The 20482-nt window shown below is 41.1% G+C and overlaps 1 protein-coding gene across 1 annotated transcript in view; it reads left to right on the top strand.

Moving 5' to 3' along the window:
• Positions 1–20466, top strand: part of dnai1.2 (dynein, axonemal, intermediate chain 1, paralog 2) — a 35761-nt gene extending 15295 nt beyond the window's left edge. The window contains exons 18-20 of the mRNA XM_014132446.3: positions 6822–6921; positions 9123–9308; positions 19998–20466. Coding sequence (XP_013987921.2) covers positions 6822–6921; positions 9123–9308; positions 19998–20099 — 388 coding nt within the window. The 3' untranslated portion in view covers positions 20100–20466. The remainder of the gene's footprint in view (positions 1–6821; positions 6922–9122; positions 9309–19997) is intronic.
• The last annotated feature ends 16 nt before the right edge of the window (positions 20467–20482 follow it).

Below are 20482 nucleotides of genomic sequence, written 5' to 3'. Positions count from 1 at the left end.
ATTAGATGTTCAGGAGTCTTATGGCTTGGGGGTAGAAGCTGTTTAGAAGCCTCTTGAGCCTAAACTTGGCGATTGCCGTGCGGTAGCAGAGAGAACAGTCTATGACTAGGGTGGCTGTATGTAGTCTTTGACAATTTTTAGGGCCTTCCTCTGACACCGCCTGGTATAGAGGTCCTGGATGGCAGGAAGCTTGGCCCCAGTGATGTACTGGGCCGTACACACTACCCTCTGTAGTGCCTTGCGGCCAGAACCTGAGCAGTTGCCATACCAGGCAGTGATGCAACCAGTCAGGATGCTCTCGATGGTGCAGCTGTAGAACCTTTTGAGGATCTGAGGACCCATGCCAAATCTTTTCAGTCTCCTGAGGGGGAATAGGTTTTGTCGTGCCCTCCTCATGACTGTCATGGTGTGCTTGGACCATGTTAGTTTGTTGGTGATGTGGACACCATGGAACTTGAAGATCTCAACCTGCTCCACTACTGCCCCATCGATGAGAATGGGGGCGTGCTTGGTCCTCCTTTTCCTGTAGTCCACAATCATCTCCTTTGTCTTGATCACGTTGAGGGAGAGGTTGATGTCCTGGCATCACACGGCCAGGTCTCTGACCTCCCTATAGGCTGTCTCGTCGTTGTCTGTGATCAGGCCTACCACTGTTGTGTCATTGGCAAACTTAATGATGATGTTGGAGTCGTGCCTGGCCGTGCATTTACATTTACATTTTAGTCATTTAGCAGACGCTCTTATCCAGAGCGACTTACAGTAGTGAATGCATACATTTCATACATTTTTTTTTTGTTGCTGGCCCCCCGTGGGAATCGAACCCACAACCCTGGCGTTGCAAACACCATGCTCTACCAACTGAGCTACAGGGAAGGCTAAAAGGGAGTACAGGAGGGGACTGAGCACACACCCCTGAGAGGCCACTGTGTTGAGTATCAGCGTGGCGGATGTTTTGTTACCTACCCTTACCACCTGGGGGTGGCCCGTCAGGAAGTCCAGGATCCAGTTGCAGAAGGAGGTGTTTAGTCCCAGGATCCTTAGCATATTGATGAGCTTTGAGGGCACTATGGTGTTGAACGCTGAGCTGTAGTCAATGAATAGCATTCTCACCTAGGTGTTCCTTTTGTCTAGGTGGGAAAGGGCAGTGTGGAGTGCAATAGAGATTGCATCATCTGTGGATCTGTTAGGGCGGTATGCAAATTGGAGTGGGTCTAAGGTTTCTGGGATAATGGTGTTGATGTGAGCCATGACCAGCCTTTCAAAGCACTTCATGGCTACAGACGTGAGTGCTATGGGTCGGTAGTCATTTAGGCAGGTTACCATAGGGACTATGGTGGTCTTCTTAAAACATGTTTGTATTACAGACTCGGACAGGGAGAGGTTGAAAATGTCAGTGAAAACACTTGCCAGTTGGTCAGCGCATGCTCGCAGTACACGTCCTGGTAATCCATCTGGCCCTGCGGCCTTGTGAATGTTGACCTGTTTAAAGGTCTTACTCACATCGGCTGCGGAGAGCGTGATCACACAGTTGTCCGGAACAGCTGGTGCTCTCATGCATGTTTCAGTGTTATTTGCCTCGAAGCGAGCATAGAAGTAGTTTAGCTCGTCTGGTAGGCTCATGTCACTGGGCAGCTCTCGGCTGTGCTTCCCTTTGTAGTCTGTAATGGTTTGCAAGCCCTGCCACATCCGATGAGTGTCAGAGCCGGTGTAGTACGATTCGATCTTAGTCCTGTATTGATGCTTTGCCTGTTTGATGGTTTGTGGGAGGACCTAGCGGGATTTCTTATAATCTTCCGGGTTAGAGTCCCGCTCCTTGAAAGCGGTAGCTCTAGCCTTTAGCTCAGTGCGGATGTTGCCTGTAATCCATGGCTTCTGGTTGGGGTATGTACGTACGGTCACTGTCAGGACGACGTCATCGATGCACTTATTGATGAAGCCAATGACTGATGTGGTGTACTCCTCAATGCCATCGGAGGAATCCCGGAACATATTCCAGTCTGTGCTAGCAAAACAGTCCTGTAGTTTAGCATCTGCTTAATCTGACCACTTTTTTTATTGACCGAGTCACTGGTGTTTCTGCTTTAATTTTAGCTTGTAAGCAGAAATCAGGAGGATAGAATTATGGTCAGATTTGCCAAATGTAGGGTGAGGGAGAGCTTTGTACGCATTTCTGTGTGTGGAGTAAAGGTGGTCTATAGTTTTCTTTCCCTCTGATTGCACATTTAACATGCTGATAGAAATTTGTTAAACAGATTTAAGTTTCCCTGCATTAAAGTCCCCGGCCACTAGGAGTGCTGCCTCTGGATGAGCGTTTTCATGTTTGCTTATCTCGGAATACAGCTCATTGAGTGTGGGCTCAGTGCCAGCATCGGTCTGTGGTGGTATGTAGACAGCTATGAAAAATACAGATGAAATCTCTCTAGGTAGATAGTGTGGTCTACAGCTTATCATGGGATACTCTACCTCAGGCGAGCAAAACCTAGAGACTTCCTTGGATATCGTGCACCAGCTGTTGTTTACAAATATACAAAGTCCCCCCCCCCCCTGTCTTACCAGACGCCGCTGCTCTATCCTGCCGATACTGCGTATAACCAGCCAGCTGTATCTTGATAATGTCGTCGTTTAGCCACGACTCCGTGAAGCATAAGATATTACAGTTTTTAATGGCCCGTTGGTAGTTTAATCTTCCTCGTAGGTCGTCAAATTTTATTTTCCAATGATTGCATGTTAGCTAGTAGAACGGAAGGCAGTGTGGGTTTATTCGATCGCCTATGAATTCTCAGAAGGCAGCCCGACCTCCGTCCTCTTTTTCTCCTTCTTCTCTTCACGCAAATAACGGGGACTATGTCCTTCACTTTGGGCTCGTTGGACTCGTTAAAGGAAAAAAATGCTTCTGCCCGTTTGTGGCGAGTAATCACTGTTCTGATGTCCAGAAGTTATTTTCGGTCGTAAGAGACGGTAGCAGCAACATTATGTACAGAATAAGTGAACAAATAAGTTACAAACAACGCAAAGAAATTTACAAAAAACACAGTTGGTTAAGAGCACGTAAAACATCAGCCATCTTCTCCGGCGCCATGAGCCAATCAGTTGTGTTGTGACAAGGTAGGGGTGGAATAGCACTATTTGGTATAAAAAAAACAAGTCCATATTATGGCAAGAACAGCTCAAATAAGCAAAGAGAAACGACAGTCCATCATTTCTGTAAGGCATGAAGGTCAGTCAATCTGGAAAATGAATGAAATGAAAGTTTCTTCAAGTGCAGACGCAAAAACCATCAAGCACTATGATGAAACTGGCTCTCATGAGGACTGCCACAGGAAAGGAAGACCCATTATTATCTCTGCTGCAGAGGATAAGTTCATTAGAGTTAACCGCACCTCAGAAATTGCAGCCCAAATAAGTTCTTCACAGAGTTCAAGTAACAGGCACATCTCAACATCAACTGTTCAGAGGAGATTGCGTGAATCAGGCCTTCATGGTCGAATTGCTGCAAAGAAACCACTACTAAAGGACACCGATAAGAAGAAGAGACTTGCTTGGGCCAAGAAACACGAGCAATGGACATTAGACCGGTGGACATTTGTCCTTTGGTCCAAATGTTTGATTTTTGGTTCCAACCGCCGTGTCTTTGTGAGACGCAGTGTAGGTGAACAGATGATCTCCGCATGTGTGGTTTCCTCCGTGAAGCATGGCGGAGAAGGTGTGATGGTGTGGGGTTGCTTTGCTGGTGACACTGTCAGTGATTTATTTAGAGGCACACTTAACCAGCATGGCTATCACAGCATTCTGCAGCGATACGCCATCCTGTCTGGTTTGTGCTTAGTGAGACTATCATTTGTTTTTCAACAGGACAGTGACCCAAAACACACCTCCAGGTTGGGTAAGGGCTATTTGACCAAGGAGAGTGATGGAGTGCTGCTTCAGATGACCTGGCCTCCACAGTCACCAATTGAGATGGTTTGGGATGAGTTGGACTGCAGAGTGAAGGAAAAGCAGCCAAAAAGTGCTCAGCATATGTGGGAACTCCTTCAAGACTGTTGGAAAACCATTCCAGGTGAAGCTGGTTGAGAGAATGCCAAGAGTGTGCAAAGCTGCCATCAAGGCAAAGGGTGGCTACTTTGTGTTATTTCATAGTTTTGATGTCTTCACTATTATTCTACAATATAGAAAATTGTAAACATAAAGAAAAACCTTTGAATGAGTAGGTGTGTCCAAACCTTTGACTGGTACTGTATTTATATATTGTTTCCTGATCTTTGTTATATCCCTCATATATAGGACAGACACTTCAGAACAAACTTCCTTTAGATTTTTTTGGGGGGACTCTCTGTTGTTCCATGCATTGAATCTGTTATTTAATGCGTTTGTATGGGCTAATAGCAGTAAGGCCAAATAACATTTTTCATAAAATAATTGTTTTATGTATTTTTTTTATACTTCGAGGGGTCTTAAAATTCTAAATCAAATAGCAAAAGGATCCTTGGTATGACCTTCTTAAAATAATTCCATACAGCTTAGTAGATATTTATCTTTCAAAATACATATAGTGAAATATATATTTCTTCCCGTATGGGTTTAGTCATGGAACATTGCGTTAGGTTTGTTAAAATAGAACCCTGGGTCTTATTTCAACTTTCACCCAAACATTATTTGATACTACAAATTGTGAAAACTATTCCAAGATTTTCAATCATATCCATCACTTTTCTCACCCCCTTTCTGGAAACAATGTAATTTGCCTGCCAGATTATTTGACAAATCCAATTAGATATTTATATAAGATATAATTTCATACTGAATAATAATTGTAATTATCTAATCACTTTCCATGAAGTCCATACTTTCCATGAAAACTTTGTGCTTGACTTTCTCACCAAGCCCACGTTTATGGCTAGCACTTCTCTATACCACAAGCATTACACCCGCGATAACATCTGCTAAACACGTGTATGTGACCAATAAAATTTGATTTGATTTTGGCTATAAACAGAACTACCAGCAGAGGGCTTGAACACATGGAAACACAGGCATGTTCAGTGATTTTCAACTGGTTCTCAACTGACCTCAGTGTTATCAAGACTGTTCATTATGTTGATCATTACCACTGAGATATCGACTATGCCGGCTTTGGTCTTTTGTGTTAGGGCAGACTGTTGGTGTTATAATACTTGTATGTACTACATGATCATTAGTTTAGCACCTAACTCCGACCTGCCATTGAACCCACCAATGATATCACATCTTCAATCAAGTTGAAAGGGGTTTGACAACAACAAAATACTTTTTCTGAAATTGATTCTACGTTGTTTAGGGAGCATGGTGAAGGAGCCCCTTATTTAGTTCAGCAGTAGTTGAACAGTAGTCCCTCTGCACACTTAAATGGTCATTTGAATAAGATCATGTGGATTGATTAGGTCAGAACTACTTTTTCCTGTTGATACAAGCCCTTGTAACTCCATCTATCTGAATGGGCTGTGAGTGATGAGTCATGCGTCTCAGATCAGATCTAGCCTGAGTCACAAAATGTCAGAAGTAGTGTTACAGATTTCTCTGCAGGTTACATAAATCAGGACTTCAGCCTGGCAGCCGGTGATAAACTAATAATATCATTCAGCTTACCCAGCACTCTCTTGACATCCTAGCTTCTTTCAGTGGCTTCATGTGCTATCTGTCTGTTTATCCACATAGAAATAACTATCTCTCTAGTCTATGGACTGGCTGCACCACCTTTTTGATTGACAAAATACAAGCATTTGGCTGCACCTGCAAATCTGTGTATGCGAACAATAAACTTTGATTTCTAACCTACTTTGTATCTTAGTAAACAGAAACAATTTAGAGTAAATGTGTTCTTTAACTGCCTGATACCACTTTGGAATCAGTGTGACCAAATCTGTTTTGTTCTCATTTAATGAAGAATCACTCCAAAGATATTTTGGATTGATTTTATTTCACCAAGTCATTTAAGAACACATTTTTATTTACAATAACGGCCTACCGGGGAACAGTGGGTTAACTGCCTTGTTCAGTGGCAGAACGACAGATTTTTTACCTTGTCAGTTCAGGGATTCAATCCAGCAACCTTTTGATTAGTGGCCCAACTCTCTAACCACTAGGCTATCTGCCGATATGGCATTGACTAGGTTCTATTTTCCGCATGCCTTTAGCGCTACTTGTCTGCCTGCCTGCACCTCAAAAGACTGAGGACAAACATTTCAAACCATTGTATTGTTCCTACAGTTCACAAAGCATTCTCACCATTGGGAGCAATAACAGTCACTGTTCATGTCTCCTTCCTTTTCTTTCTTTCGAAAGAATAGAATATAAGATACTGCAGTTCACACACTTTCTAACTTATCATCCTGGATTCCATTCCCCGCTCTGCCTCATCTCTCTAGACCCTGAAGACCTCACAGGAGGAAATAACATGTATTATAATACACTGACAGGAAGGAGAGGATATCTTTGGTGGGATAAGAGGAGGGCGCAGGTTGCATTTACTCATCGGCTCGACCCAATGGAGTCTATGTAGCCTGAAGAGGTGCTATTGATTTTTATTTTCAAGCCCCCTCTCTCTCTTTCTTTTTCTCTCTTGGGAAGAGTAATGTCTTTGTCTTTTTCACTCTTTACTCGCTAACTTTTTACTTGCACTTATGATGAACAAGTAATGTGACCTGCCTTTACAAAAGTTTAGAGAAGGTGTCTATGATGTCTTGTTTTCTGCAATCTTTAAGGTAAATAACGTAATCTTGACTTTATAGTATTAGTATTTGTATCTATTACGGAGTCCTTATACTTCAGTGTCCATGTCTCTGTAGGACCCCAATGTTCACCTTTGACCTGAACGCCTCTGTGGGAGATGTGGCATGGTCTCCTTACTCCTCCACTGTCTTCGCTGCAGTCACCACTGATGGCAAGGTATGTAACCAATTAGAGGCAAAGAGACCAAGGCATGTCCTCTCACTCAAAAGTTGTTTTTATGAAACTCCATCAAGGCCAATGTCGTCAAAATGTTGTTAACTAGCAAAAGCTTAAATAACTTTTTTGAGGAGCAAGAAACGGTGAATGGACATTAATGTCTATCTTAATTTCTTCCGAAAAATATGTTTAACACAATGACTCTTATATGGCTAAGAGGTAACAACCAACTTAATATTACAAGGGTATCCCCTACTGAAGACATGGTCTGCATCAAAAAGAAAGAAATCAATAAGCATTGCCAATGCAGGTTTGATGGAGTCCGTCCCAGAGTCATTTGTACTACAGCACTCTCCAAGTATTTTGTTCTGTTTATCTCGGTGTCTGTTGTTAGCGCGCCAGCCAGCTGTTGTCGTTGGTCTACTGACGTGATTGGTCTTCAGTGGCTTGGCCGGTCCATTGATGCAGGAGTAGCTGTGGAGGTTGTCGTCTCTCTGGCCTGCCTGAGAGTTAATTACATTCTCCTGTCTCTCTCTCGCTCTGTCTTTCTGTCTCTCTGTCTCTCTGTCTTTCTGTCTCTCTCTCTGTGTCTCTGGCTCTCTCGCTCTCTGTCTTTCTGTCTTTCTCTCTCTCTCTCTGTCTCTCTTTCTATTTCGCCTGTCATGTGAAATTAAGGAAATTAGTGCTGATGAACAATGTGATGAAGCGCTATGAACCATCTGTCCTGTCACTTTGTCTGCAAACAGACAGATTAGAAAACTCTGCGGTGTGCATGGTGTCTGATATGGCTGAAAACGGAGTCCTGTACTCCAGGGGTTTGGGCCTCCCCAGTCCGCCACAGTCAGGGAACGATATGGTTCACTGATAAAGACAGTCAAAAGGATGCAATAGCCGACATAAAAAATATGGGCTAATTCACAAAACATGTATCCAGAAAATACTCAACACAAACACAACAGTAGCCTCAATAATGGCAAATAATTACTGAAATCCAGTTACCTCAACATTTGCTGGATAAATATTTACTGTAGAAATGGAAAAGGCCATATTCACCTAACCAAAGAGATACCTTCCATTAACACTATACCTTTATCTTATTCTCAGCAATGCCAAATTAAATACACTAACAGTCATAACAACACAATTATTATTCCCTAGATTCAACTATATAGAAGAATAGAGACTTCCCAATTGTATGATATTACCATTTATTTACCTATTTTGTATTTAATCCAGTTCCTAGCTGCTAGAAAACTTTGTATGGCATAGCCTAGATTTAGTTTCTCAAGCAGTTCCACAGCAACATCAGTTTCTATGCAGTCAGACCAGAATATGAAGTATTCTTGGTTAAGGTTGAAACTGTCAAAATACAACCATTCGTTTTTTGTCCTATACAGTACGACTTGTCTAATGACTGCTACAATTTGTATCATTTGGATTATTTTTACAGTCATTCATAGTTGTCTCATTGAGATAAAAATCCCTATTATAAGTGATAGCAAGCCTAGAGGTCAACGGTACCCCTTCTTTAGAATGTCACCGCTGGCTGTGTGGACTGCTTGCTTCCTCACTCCCGCTAATGACCAAAATACTCCCTCTACACTGTGATGTGGTATTTCTTGTTAGTGTGTGTGTGTGTGTGTGTGTGTGTGTGTGTGTGTGTGTGTGTGTGTGTGTGTGTGTGTGTGTGTGTGTGTGTGTGTGTGTGTGTGTGTGTGTGGTTGGTTGACATGTATTTACTGAGGAATGGACCAATCTGCAGCGACGCTAAATGTCAGGAGAGGCAAGCTTTTCCTGTTAGGGTCATTTGAATAACAAGATATCGCACATACACACACACTCTCTCAGTGTTGCGCAAACACTGGTACGAACACCAGATGGTCCGAGTTGCATCCCCATTGAGAATCTCTCTCTCTTGCCTTGCTGACTGGGTTTGTCACTCAGAGGTTCCCAGCTGGAATAGATGAGGATGGAACAACATGCGCAACTCGATTTATTTAGAGAACATCTCATATATTTTTCTATAAAAACAGTATGAGTCAGCTTTCACACTCATTCCAAAAGGCAGCAGGTTCAAACATATTTCTGTTCTCCACCATCCCACATTGTATTGCTTTTCAGGTTTGACCAAATGACTCCCCTTGCATTTGCATGAGATAATCTCCCGAACTTTCTATATATCTTTAGCTTTTTTTCCTCAGGTTCATACCTTTGACCTTAGCATCAACAAATATGAGGCCATCTGCCAGCAGCCGGTGGTGGCCAAGAAAAAGACTAAGCTGACTCACATTGAGTTTAACCCCGTCTACCCCATCATCATCGTGGGAGACGACCGAGGATATGTCACCAGCCTCAAGCTCTCGCCTAACCTGCGCAAAAAGCCCAAGGTAAGAGCCTAAAGTGCCCAGCAGCGCTGGAGCTGTGTCAGCAACTCTTAGCAAGGTAATTTGGTATGTTAAAAAAGCAGCTTTTCTTTGTTGGAATGGTGTGAGCGTACCCCAACGAGAGAATGGTGTAGGTGTGTACCGATTATTTAAAAACATTAATTTAAGTAAACCGTTGATTGGCCAGCTCATCCTCCATGAGGAAATAGCAGGCTTTTTTAAAACAGTTTGTTTGAGATATTGAGATACAAGTTTGAGGTTTTTGAAGTGTTTTGTTTCTCTAATTTATGCTTTGGCCACAAATACAGGTATAAGGGGAGTCAATAACATTATTTGGGTATTAGTTAACAGAATATTAACTTTTAAAAGTGAGATTTTCACTGGACAGTTAGTTTAACAATCAAACGCTAGTTTACCAAGGATACTCTTATGTGTTGAGTCAACAGGAAGCCATGGCACCCTATTGCCTATATTAGTATTTTGGACCAAAAGTAGTGCAGTATATATGGGAATAGGGTGCCATTTTGGATACTTTAGATCTTTAGACCCATTTTCAGAAAGAAAAGCTAGCTCACAGTGCTACTGATGATTAACAAACGATTAGATAAGCAGTGCTCTAATGATGAGCAGTAGTTCAGTGTTTACTGATTTCAACAAAGCGAGATGAGAGTTTTTTTCCCTCCTTGGAAACAAGAAGATGCCGTTTCTTCACTTCCTGATGACGTGATCTCACTGGGCCGGCCATCGATCGGGGACTAAATTGTTCATTGCCAGCCGTTGCGGAGCTTATTGAAAGTATCACTCAATTGTACATTTATGTGAGCCGGCCCTTTTCACATGCATTTCTCATAAAGGAAAAATCTCATTTATAATCATTGGTGTGTCTAGCTTCCATAAAACACCATTGATTGAAGGCCTTTGTGCATTTGTTTATTTTCACCTCTAGAGGCTCAAGTGAAAATGGATTGAGTGATGTTTTATTACAGTATCGGATTGTTTGTGGCAGATATCCATTTGAGGGCAGAGCGTTCGGTCTTTTAAGGTGCTCATGTTCATTTTCATACTCTCCGTATTCATTTTTTGATAGTTGAGTAAGGCCACGTATTTTCCAGTCACTTATAATTTCATGTCATGCTGACGCATGGCCTTTCTTCAAGGAACACACTTGTTTGCATCTCAGTGTTACAATGAGACAGCAAAATGACTTTCAAAGCCAAATGCTTCTAACTGGCATCAACAATAGTCCGATAGACGAGCAGGGTATAGTAAATGACAAATCACATTTCAGGGGGCGCGCGGTTATCGTGACAGAAATGGTCAAAGATGATTCATCTCCTTCGTAGCTTAAAATGACTACACTCTGCTAGCATCATTGGTGTACTACTTGTACATTCTGTGCTTTCATTTGAGTGGGGAAACTTTATTATTCACCTGTGGCTGTATCCCACTTTAGATATGTATCTGGCCTTTGCATTATTCATACAGGTCTGTTGTTGTTCTACACAGCTGGGAACAGATCAAATGATTCATCATCAGCAATGCCCACACCCAACGCATAATGCAATAAATAACACTGTCATGTTGTCTCTGCTACTCTCTCCTCTAGGCCTCGACACACACACACACACCTCTTTCTTCCCCCTCCTCTCTTTACGCTAAGTGCTTACACATAGGCCTTTGTACAATGTAAACAGTTGATTGAATCGTGTGTATAGTATGTGTGGTTCAACATGGGACTACTGCTCTCTCTCCCCCACTCTGTCCAATTAGCTTTGGTTGCACATCGTGAAGTAGTTGTTTGTTTGTTCATCTGTTTAATTAGATAATCAGTTTCTAAATGAACGTTGTACTGTGGTGAGAATATACATATTCTCCGTTTCAGTTCTTGTTCCCTCTTGAGGGCTCCATGGGGGAACATGGGGGTTAGGGTCCGGGCAATTCACGGAGTAAAACCAATTTGACACGGGAGCCTTCAGCTGTTCCCATCTCATTAGTCACACTCCCGTTGTACCCTCTGATTGTGGTGGCTAATGAGGTGTGGTGTTTATAATCACTGTGCGCTCAGTAACCACAGGCCAAGAGAAGGAGTCTCTGACATAAAGGACAACACGGACATCAGACGTCAAGTCACGGCATATTAATTACACTCATTTTGGGGGTTAGCCGCGGCTGTAGTTCCAGTACACGTCAGAGCATTTAACAGTTGGACTCTGATGTTTCTCAGTGACTAAATTAATCATTAATGGGAATCGTTGGTGTTGATGAAACCCGAGTTCTAAGCCAAGTTATATAGTTGAGGGCAAACATTTGAGTGTCCAACTCCATTCCCAGTACAGCACACTCCAGATGTTTATTTAGGAGCATTGTGACAACCAGCCTCTCCCCTCCTTCTCCCGTGGCTGTCCAAAGCCACTGACAGTGAATAAAGACAAGCCTGCCCAAAACTCAATCTGTTGCCCCAGGACACAGCAGAGCCATCTCTTCCTTTGTCCACTGGCACACCAATGAACCTGTAATGTGTATTCACAGTTACCACCTTCACAACGTTGCAGATAAACATGCAATCTATAGCCTAGAGCTGACATAATACACAGCCTAGCCTATCCTCAATGACCGAGATCCATGTAACTTCTACTCCAGCGATTCTCAACTGGTGAACACACAAATTTGGGTCGAGGGAGGTTTTGAATGTGTCCGAGTAAAAAATAATAATAATAATATATATATATACAGTACCAGTGAAAAGTTTGGACACACCTACTCATTCCAGGGTTTTTATTTATTTGTACTATTTTCTACTTTGTATAATAATAGTGAAGACATGAAAACTATGAAATAACACATGGAATCATGTAGTAACCAAAAAAGTGTTAACATCACTAGGGTAGGGGGCACTATTTTCACCTTCGGATGAAAGCGTGCCAAAGTAAACTGCCTGTTACTCAGGCCCAGAAACTAGGATACGCATATAATTGGTAGATTTGGATAGAAAACACTCTAAAGTTTCCAAAACTGTTAAAATAATGTCTGTGAGTATAACAGAACTGATATGGCAGGAGAAAACCTGAGTAAAATCCATCCAGGAAGTGGGATTGTTTTATGTATGTAGTTTTCCATTGACTGCCTAAACAGATTCCATTGACTTAGGACTCAAATTGCACTTCCTATGGCTTCCACTAGATGTCAACAGTCTTTAGAAATTGTTTCAGGCTTGTATTCTGAAAAATGAGGGAGTAAGACCACTCTGAATGAGTGGACACTGCAGGGTCCCAGAGGATTTTCATGCGCACGACCGAGAGCGCGCCTTTCTTGTTTTCCTTTTATATTGACGAAGCTTTTGTCTGGTTCAAATTATATTGATTATTATGACTAAAAACAACCTGAGGATTGATTATAAACATTGTTTGACATGTTTCTACGAACTTTACTGATACTTTTCTGATTTTTCGTCTGCCTGTTGTGACTGCCTTTGAGCCTGTGGATTATTGAACAAAACGCGCAAACAAAATGGAGGTTTTTGGATATAAAGAGGGACTTTATCGAACAAAACAAACATTTATTGAGTAAATGGGAGTCTTGTGAGTGCAACCATATGAAGATCATCAAAGGTAAGTGATTAACCCTTTCACGCGTGAGTTCCAAATATCTCTAACGGTCGCCCCAGCGTGAGTTTTTTTATGCACGTGATGTTCGAACGTTCTCTCCATTCCAGGATGTGATTGTTACATAAACAACAACTGTGAATGGCTCAGAGTGGGAATGTACGCCTGCACGCGCCATTTGTATCAATAAATCACTATCAGAAAATGTTTTGTGTGGTATTATTGATATATTTAGTATTTTATTGACGTTTTTCAATTACCGTGATAAATCATGCATTCCGATTTTTGTATAAATTGTAATGGGCGCATAGTATGTGTGTAAAATAATGTTTTGAAGGTTGTACTGATTATGATGAGCTAAGCTAATTCCAGCTATGTGTATGGAGCCATGTTTGTTGACATACAATGCATTCTGGGTTTCACGTAATCATCCGTTTGACCAAAGATGTTATAACAAAATGAGGTGAGTAAGAGTTCACTCATTTTTTGAGGACTTCTGCAAATGAATGGTGGGATGTGAACGACAGTAGATGACACACCCCTTCAACATGCATACTGTAAACAGACCAAACTCATCTTGTCTTCTCTTATTATCTTTGGTTTCTGTGAGGAAAAAAAGCATGGCTGCGCGCTGAAACTAATCAACGGATTACTTTCAATTTCTAGAAAGTGTTTTACCTAATTATTTCGATCAATGGTGAGCTCACTCGTGATGTGATTAATTATACATAGTAATTGCTATTAGCTAATTTATGGTATAGTTTACGTCAGCCGAGAGTTAGAAAATATGACCGCTTGTGTTGCGTCAATCTTTCCTCAGTTAGCGCTAGGACAAATGTAGCTTACATTTTTCCAGTTAGGATGATTGTGTTATGCTATAGATACTTCTGTGAATATCTGAACATTGTATCCAAAAATAAACTGCTCACATTCTGGACATAACTTTGTAAGGACTGTTTGTGTAAATAGTTTCTGAAAAAAGTGTGGCCAGCTGCGCGCTGAAACTAATCGACGGATTACTTTAAATTTCTAGAAAGTGTTTTACCAAATTATTTCGATCAATGGTGAGCTCACTCGTGATGTGATTAATTATACATAGTCATTGCTATTAGCTAATTCATGGTATAGTTTACGTAAGGACTGTTTGTGTAAATAGTTTCTGAAAAAAGTGTGGCCAGCTCAAATGCTGATTGTTGTGTCATTCGAAACTGGCCGTTCTAAATGAGCGTTCTAAATGAGTGTTCTAATCACACGGGGTGTGATCGTACGCTTCAGGGACCACTGTAGAACGATCACACCCCGTGTGATGGTACGTGTGAAAGGGTTAAGTTTATCGCTATTTCTGACTTGTGTAACTCCTCTACTTGGCTGGTAACTGTTTATAATGATTTGTCTGCTGGGCGCTGTTCTTAGATAATCGCATGGTATGCTTTCACCGTAAAGCCTTTTTGAAATCTGACACCGTGGTTGGATCACCAAGAAGTTAATCTTTAAACCGATGTATAACACTTGTATGTTTTATGAATTTTTATAATGAGTATTTCTGTTTTTGAATTTGGCGCTCTGCAATTTCACTGGATGTTGGCCAGGTGGGACGCTACCGTCCCACACCGCCTAGATAGGTTAAACAAATCAAAATACATTTTATATTTGAGATTCTTCAAAGTAGGCACCTTTGCCTTGATGACAGCTTTGCAGACTCTTGGCATTCTCTCAACCAGCTTCATGAGGTAGTCACCAGGAATGCATTTCAATTAACAGGTCTGCCTTGTTAAAACTTAATTTGTGTAATTTCTTTCCTTCTTAATGCGTTTGAGCCAATCAGTTGTGTTGTGACTAGGTAGGGGTGGTATACAGAAGATAGCCCTATTTGTTAAAAGACCAAGTCCATATTATGGCAAGAACAGCTCAAATAAGCAAAGAGAAATGAAAGTCCATCATTACTTTAAGACGTGAAGGTCAGTCAATCTGAAAGTTTCTTCAAGTGCAGTTGCAAAAACCATCAAGCGCTATGATGAAACTGGCTCCCATGAGGACCGCCACAGGAAAGGAAGACCCAGAGTTACCTCTGCTGCAGAGGATAAGTTCATTAGAGTTATCTGCACCTCAGAAATTTCAGCCCAAATAAATGCTTCACAGAGTTCAAGTAGCAGACATCTCAACATCAACTGTTCAGAAGAGACTGTGAATCAGGCCTTCGTGGTCGAATTTCTGCAAGAAACCACTACTAAAGGACACCAATAAGAAGAATAGACTTGCTTGGGCCAAGAAACACGAGCAATGGACATTAGACCACTGGAAATCTGACCTTTGGTCTAATAAGATTTTTGGTTCCAACCGCCGTGTCTTTGTGAGACGCAGAGTAGGTGAACAGATGACCTCCGCATGTGTGGTTCCCACCGTGAAGCATGGAGGAGGAGGTGTGATGGTGTGGGGGTGCTTTGCTGGTGACACTGTCAGTGATTTATTTAAAATTCAAGGTACACTTAACCAGCATGGCTACCACAGCATTCTGCAGCAATACGCCATCCCATCTGGTTTGCGCTTAGTGGGACTATCATTTGTTTTTCAACAGGACAATGACCCAAAACATACCTCCAGGTTGTGAAAGGGCTATTTAACCTGTTTAGGATAGGGGGCAGTATTTTCACGGCCGGATAAAAAACGTACCCGATTTAATCTGGTTATTACTCCTGCCCAGAAACTAGAATATGCATATAATTGTTTGATTTGGATAGAAAACACCCTAAAGTTTCTAAAACTGTTTGAATGGTGTCTGTGAGTATAACAGAACTAAATGGCAGGCCAAAACCTGAGAAGATTCTATACAGGAAGTGCCCTCTCTGACCATTTCTTGGCCTTCTATAGCCTCTTTATCGAAAACAGAGGATCTCTGCTGTAACGTGACATTTTCTATGGCTCCCATAGGCTCTCAGAAGGCGCCAGAACGGGGAATGATGACTCTGCAGTCCCTGGGCGAAAAACAGTAGCGCATTTGGATAGTGGTCGATCTGAGAACAATGACACGGGTGCGCGCGTGCACGTGAAGAGTCAATTTTACATTTTCAGTCTTTGAACGAAAACAACGTCTCCCGGTCGGAATATTATCGCTATTTTACGAGAAAAATCGCATAAAAATTGATTTTAAACAGCGTTTGACATGCTTCGAAGTACGGTAATGGAATATTTTGAATTTCTTTGTCACGATATGCGCCGGCGCGTCACCCTTCGGATAGTGTCTTGAACGCAAGAACAAAACGCCGCTATTTGGATATAACTATGGATTATTTGGAAACAAAACAACATTGGGTGTAAAGTAGAAGTCCTGGGAGTGCATTCTGACGAAGAACAGCAAAGGTAATCCAATTTTTCTTATAGTAAATCTTAGTTTGGTGAGTGCCAAACTTGGTGGGTGTCAAAATAGCTAGCCATGATGGCCGGGCTATCTACTCAGAATATTGCAAAATGTGCTTTCACCGAAAAGCTATTTTAAAATCTGACATAGTGATTGCATAAAGGAGTTCTGTATCTATAATTCTTAAAATAATTGTTATGTTTTTTGTGAACGTTTATCGAGAGTAATTTAGTAAATTCACCGGAAGTTTGCGGTGGGTATGCTAGTTCTGAACGTCACATGCTAATGTAATAAGCTGGTTTTTGATATAAATATGAACTTGATTGAACAAAACATGCATGTATTGTATAACATAATGTCCTAGGAGTGTCATCTGATGAAGATCATCAAAGGTTAGTGCTGCATTTAGCTGTGGTTTTGGTTTTTGTGACATTATATGCTAGCTTGAAAAATGGGTGTCTGATTATTTCTGGCTGGGTACTCTGCTGACATAATCTAATGTTTTGCTTTCGTTGTAAAGCCTTTTTGAAATCGGACAGTGTGGTTAGATTAACGAGAGTCTTGTCTTTAAAATGGTGTAAAATAGTCATATGTTTGAGAAATTGAAGTAATAGCATTTCTAAGGTATTTGAATATCGCGCCACGGGATTCCACTGGCTGTTGAGTAGGTGGAACGATTTCGTCCCACATACCCTAGAGAGGTTAACAAGACATTTGTGGGGTGGTTGAAAAACAAGTTTTAATGACTCCAACCTAAGTGTATGTAAACTTCCAACTTCAACTGTATATTTTGATTTGTTTAACACTTTTTTGGTTACTACATGATTCCATATGTATTATTTCATAGTTTTTATGTATTCACTATTATTCTACAAAATAAAGAAAAAACCTTGATTGAGTTGGTATGTCCAAACTTTTGACTGGTACTGTAAATATATGTGTATATTATTTTTTTTAAATGAAAAGTTCTCCAGTCTGAACTTAAACGACTAAACAGTGGTGGAAAAAGTAGCCAATTGTCATTCTTGAATAAATGTAAAGATACCTTAATAGAAAATGACTCAAGTGTCACGCCCTGATCTGTTTCACCTGTCTTTGTGATTGTCTCCATCCCCCTCCAGGTGTCACCCATCTTCCCCATTATCCCCTGTGTATTTATACCTGTGTTCTCTGTTTGTCTGTTGCCAGTTCGTCTTGTTTGTCAAGCTTACCAGTGTTTGTCCTGTCAGCTCCTGTCTTTTCCCAGCCTCTTTTTTTCTCGCCCTCCTGGTTTTTGACCCTTGCCTGTCCTGACCCTGAGCCTGCCTGCCATCCTGTACCTTTGCCTCTGTTGCTATAATAAACATTGTTACTTCGACACGGTCTGCATCTGGGTCTTACCTTATCCTGATTTCAAGTAAAAGTTAATGTCACCCAGTAAAATACTACTTGGGTAATAGTCATTATAGTATTTGGTTTTAAATATACTTAAGTATCAAAAGTAAATGTAATTGCAAAAATATACTTTAGTATCAAAATTAAAAGTATTAATCATTGCAAATAGTTTATATTAACAAAACCAGATGGAACAATTTTCTTGTTTTTATTTATTTATTTATGGATAGCCAGGGGCACACTCCAACACTCAGACATAATTTACAAACAAAGCATTTGTGTTTAGTGAATCCGCAAAATCTGAGGCAGTAGGGATGATAAATGCGTGAATTGGACCATTTTCCTGTCCTGCTAAGCATTGAAAATGTAATGAGTACTTTGTGTGTCAGGGAAAATGTATGGAGTAATAAGTACATTATTTTCTTTAAGAATGTAGTGAAGTTGTCAAAAATACAAATCGTAAAGTACATATTTTTATTTATTTTTACATATACCCCAAAAAACGATTTATTGTAGTACATTAATGTTTTTTTACTTTAGTACTTTACACCACTGTGACTAAAACCAGGTAGAACATGTGTAGACATGATAATGAACCTATATTTATTTATATTTCATTTAACATCTTAACAATTTTTCTTCAATCACAGTATTATTAGCAGCAGTATTTAGCAGATTTGGTTGATTTTGTGATCACAAACCAGTGAGTGACCTTAACATTCTTCATAAAAAATATAGGCAAAATGTAATTATTGACAATGAAAAAGGTGGGACTGTTGTCATATAATTTGTACGTTTACTATCAATATAGCATCAAAAATAGTTTTCCAGCTTGCATTTTGGCAAAACATTATTAGCAATGTGAATATTGGATTGCGACTGAGACAACCTGGTTAAATTTGGGTCCCGAGAACCACTGTTCTACAGTATATCTATCTGCATGTCCTGTAACGTTGCACCCTCCTAAGCAAGCCCCTGATTTAGGAGCCTATGCGTTATATTAGTCTGCAATGCAGCACTGGGGTCTCATCTATATGCATAACCTCTCGGCATTGAGAGAAATCCTATTGAAATAGGTAGGACAAGTGCCATGATTTGAAGATCTCTGTCCCATGCATGCCGACAAGATAAGCCCCCCCTCGGTAAAAACTTTGTAAACAAGGTTATGAATGAGATGTATTTTTTTCAAGGCCAGTCAGCTATCTACTCACTGTACCACTGCCTAAATCAAGACATCCACTACAGCATCAAGTCATCTGTAGCATTTTTGCTAAATATATTTTTGTAGTCTGTGAATATTGCTGCGCTCTGTCACTGAATTTCCATAAATTCAATATTAGACCACCATGTTAAACTGCTGTGTGTGTGTGTGTGTGTGTGTGACGGTCCCTGTGCTGTAACACTCTGCAGCCCAGCCCTGTGTGCTTTGAGGATCCCTATAATATAGTATACTGTAGTGATGTTGTATGAGGGGTGGAGCAGGCAGCAGGAACAGGAATGGGCTGGGTGAAGAAAGATGGATCTCACTCCACTACTTATCATCTCTGCCCATTCAGCTTTCTCTCTCTCTCTCCCGTAGCTATCAGATATGATGAAATGCCTTAAACAGAGAGAGGGGGGCATATTTAAACAGATAGGGGAATATTTTAATAAATGCACCAATTAAGATACTATGTCCGGTCTGCCCACCTGTCCTCGCACTTCTACCTTGGAACTTCTAGAAACAGCATTAGTGTTTTTTCAAGAGTGTTAAAGCACTCTCTGCATGACATGTACCACAATGCATGTTGGATTGAATCATACCCTTCCTTAGTCCTTACCAGTTAACAAGGTTGGGCAAGGACTGCTGAAAATAACCAGCGCTCTCGAGTAAATAATCTAAAGGATGCTAATTCAATTAAAGTCCCACCCCAGGATACACAGTGTTCCATCAGCAAGGTCGGTAACCATAGTGATGATCTCAGATAAGGAGGAGGTACTTGATGTCCTCCCAGGGAGAAATGATGAACCTCCAGAACAGCATGGGAGAAGTGCCAGGTGGCCACATTACCACCGGACACCATGTTGGACCGCTTCCTTTACCTCTTGTTGGCCACGATTGAAGTCAACAATGGATAAGTTTTAACTGCCAATAACACATTCCATATTGGAAGTTGCACGCTCTGCAAGTCTGCCTTTTTCTAATTTCTTAGTCTCCGGAAAGAAAGGCTTTTATTGGATTGCATTTCTCCAGGTCTTTTATCTTGTCTTTGTTTACCATCCCTTCCTTCCCAGCTTGTTTTCAGTGTATGTTTTTCTTCATTAAGGTCAAGTTGTTTCCCCTCCAGTATTTGACATGTGTGCTACTGTGTCTCTCACCAGGAGAAGAAGGGTCAGGAGCTACCCAAGGGGCCTGAGGTGGAGATTGCCAAGATGGAGAAGCTGCTGAGTTTACTGCGGGAGCCAGAGAACAGCAATGCTTAGAAACTATGACCGCACCATGCAGGACTGTAGTCGCCCACTGTTTTTACTACTGCACTCCAGTTATAAACCCACCACCATTCATGCCTTATTACTACTGTCTTCTGTCTTCTAAAGCTGCATACAAAAGCCACCATTCCTTCCCATGTTGAAGTACAGTGCTGTCTATTGAATCTGTGCAATCTAGCCTACTGTTTTTCTCACTCTTGCGCTGTGCACTATACTAAACAAATAGGTAGTCAGTGTGCAACCAGCAAAGTCTCCTTTACCTGATGCAGCAAAACCACTCAAGCTTTGGGTTATATTTTTTGGGAAAACAGAGTAGCTCAGTTTGTTTGGAAATATTCATAAAAAATATTTATCATTCCAATGTCTGGCACGTCTTG

This window comes from Salmo salar, chromosome 12, assembly GCF_965601325.2.
Source record: "Salmo salar chromosome 12, fSalSal1, whole genome shotgun sequence".
NCBI classification, from domain to species: domain Eukaryota; kingdom Metazoa; phylum Chordata; class Actinopteri; order Salmoniformes; family Salmonidae; genus Salmo; species Salmo salar.
This window is presented reverse-complemented; position numbering and strand designations above follow the sequence as displayed.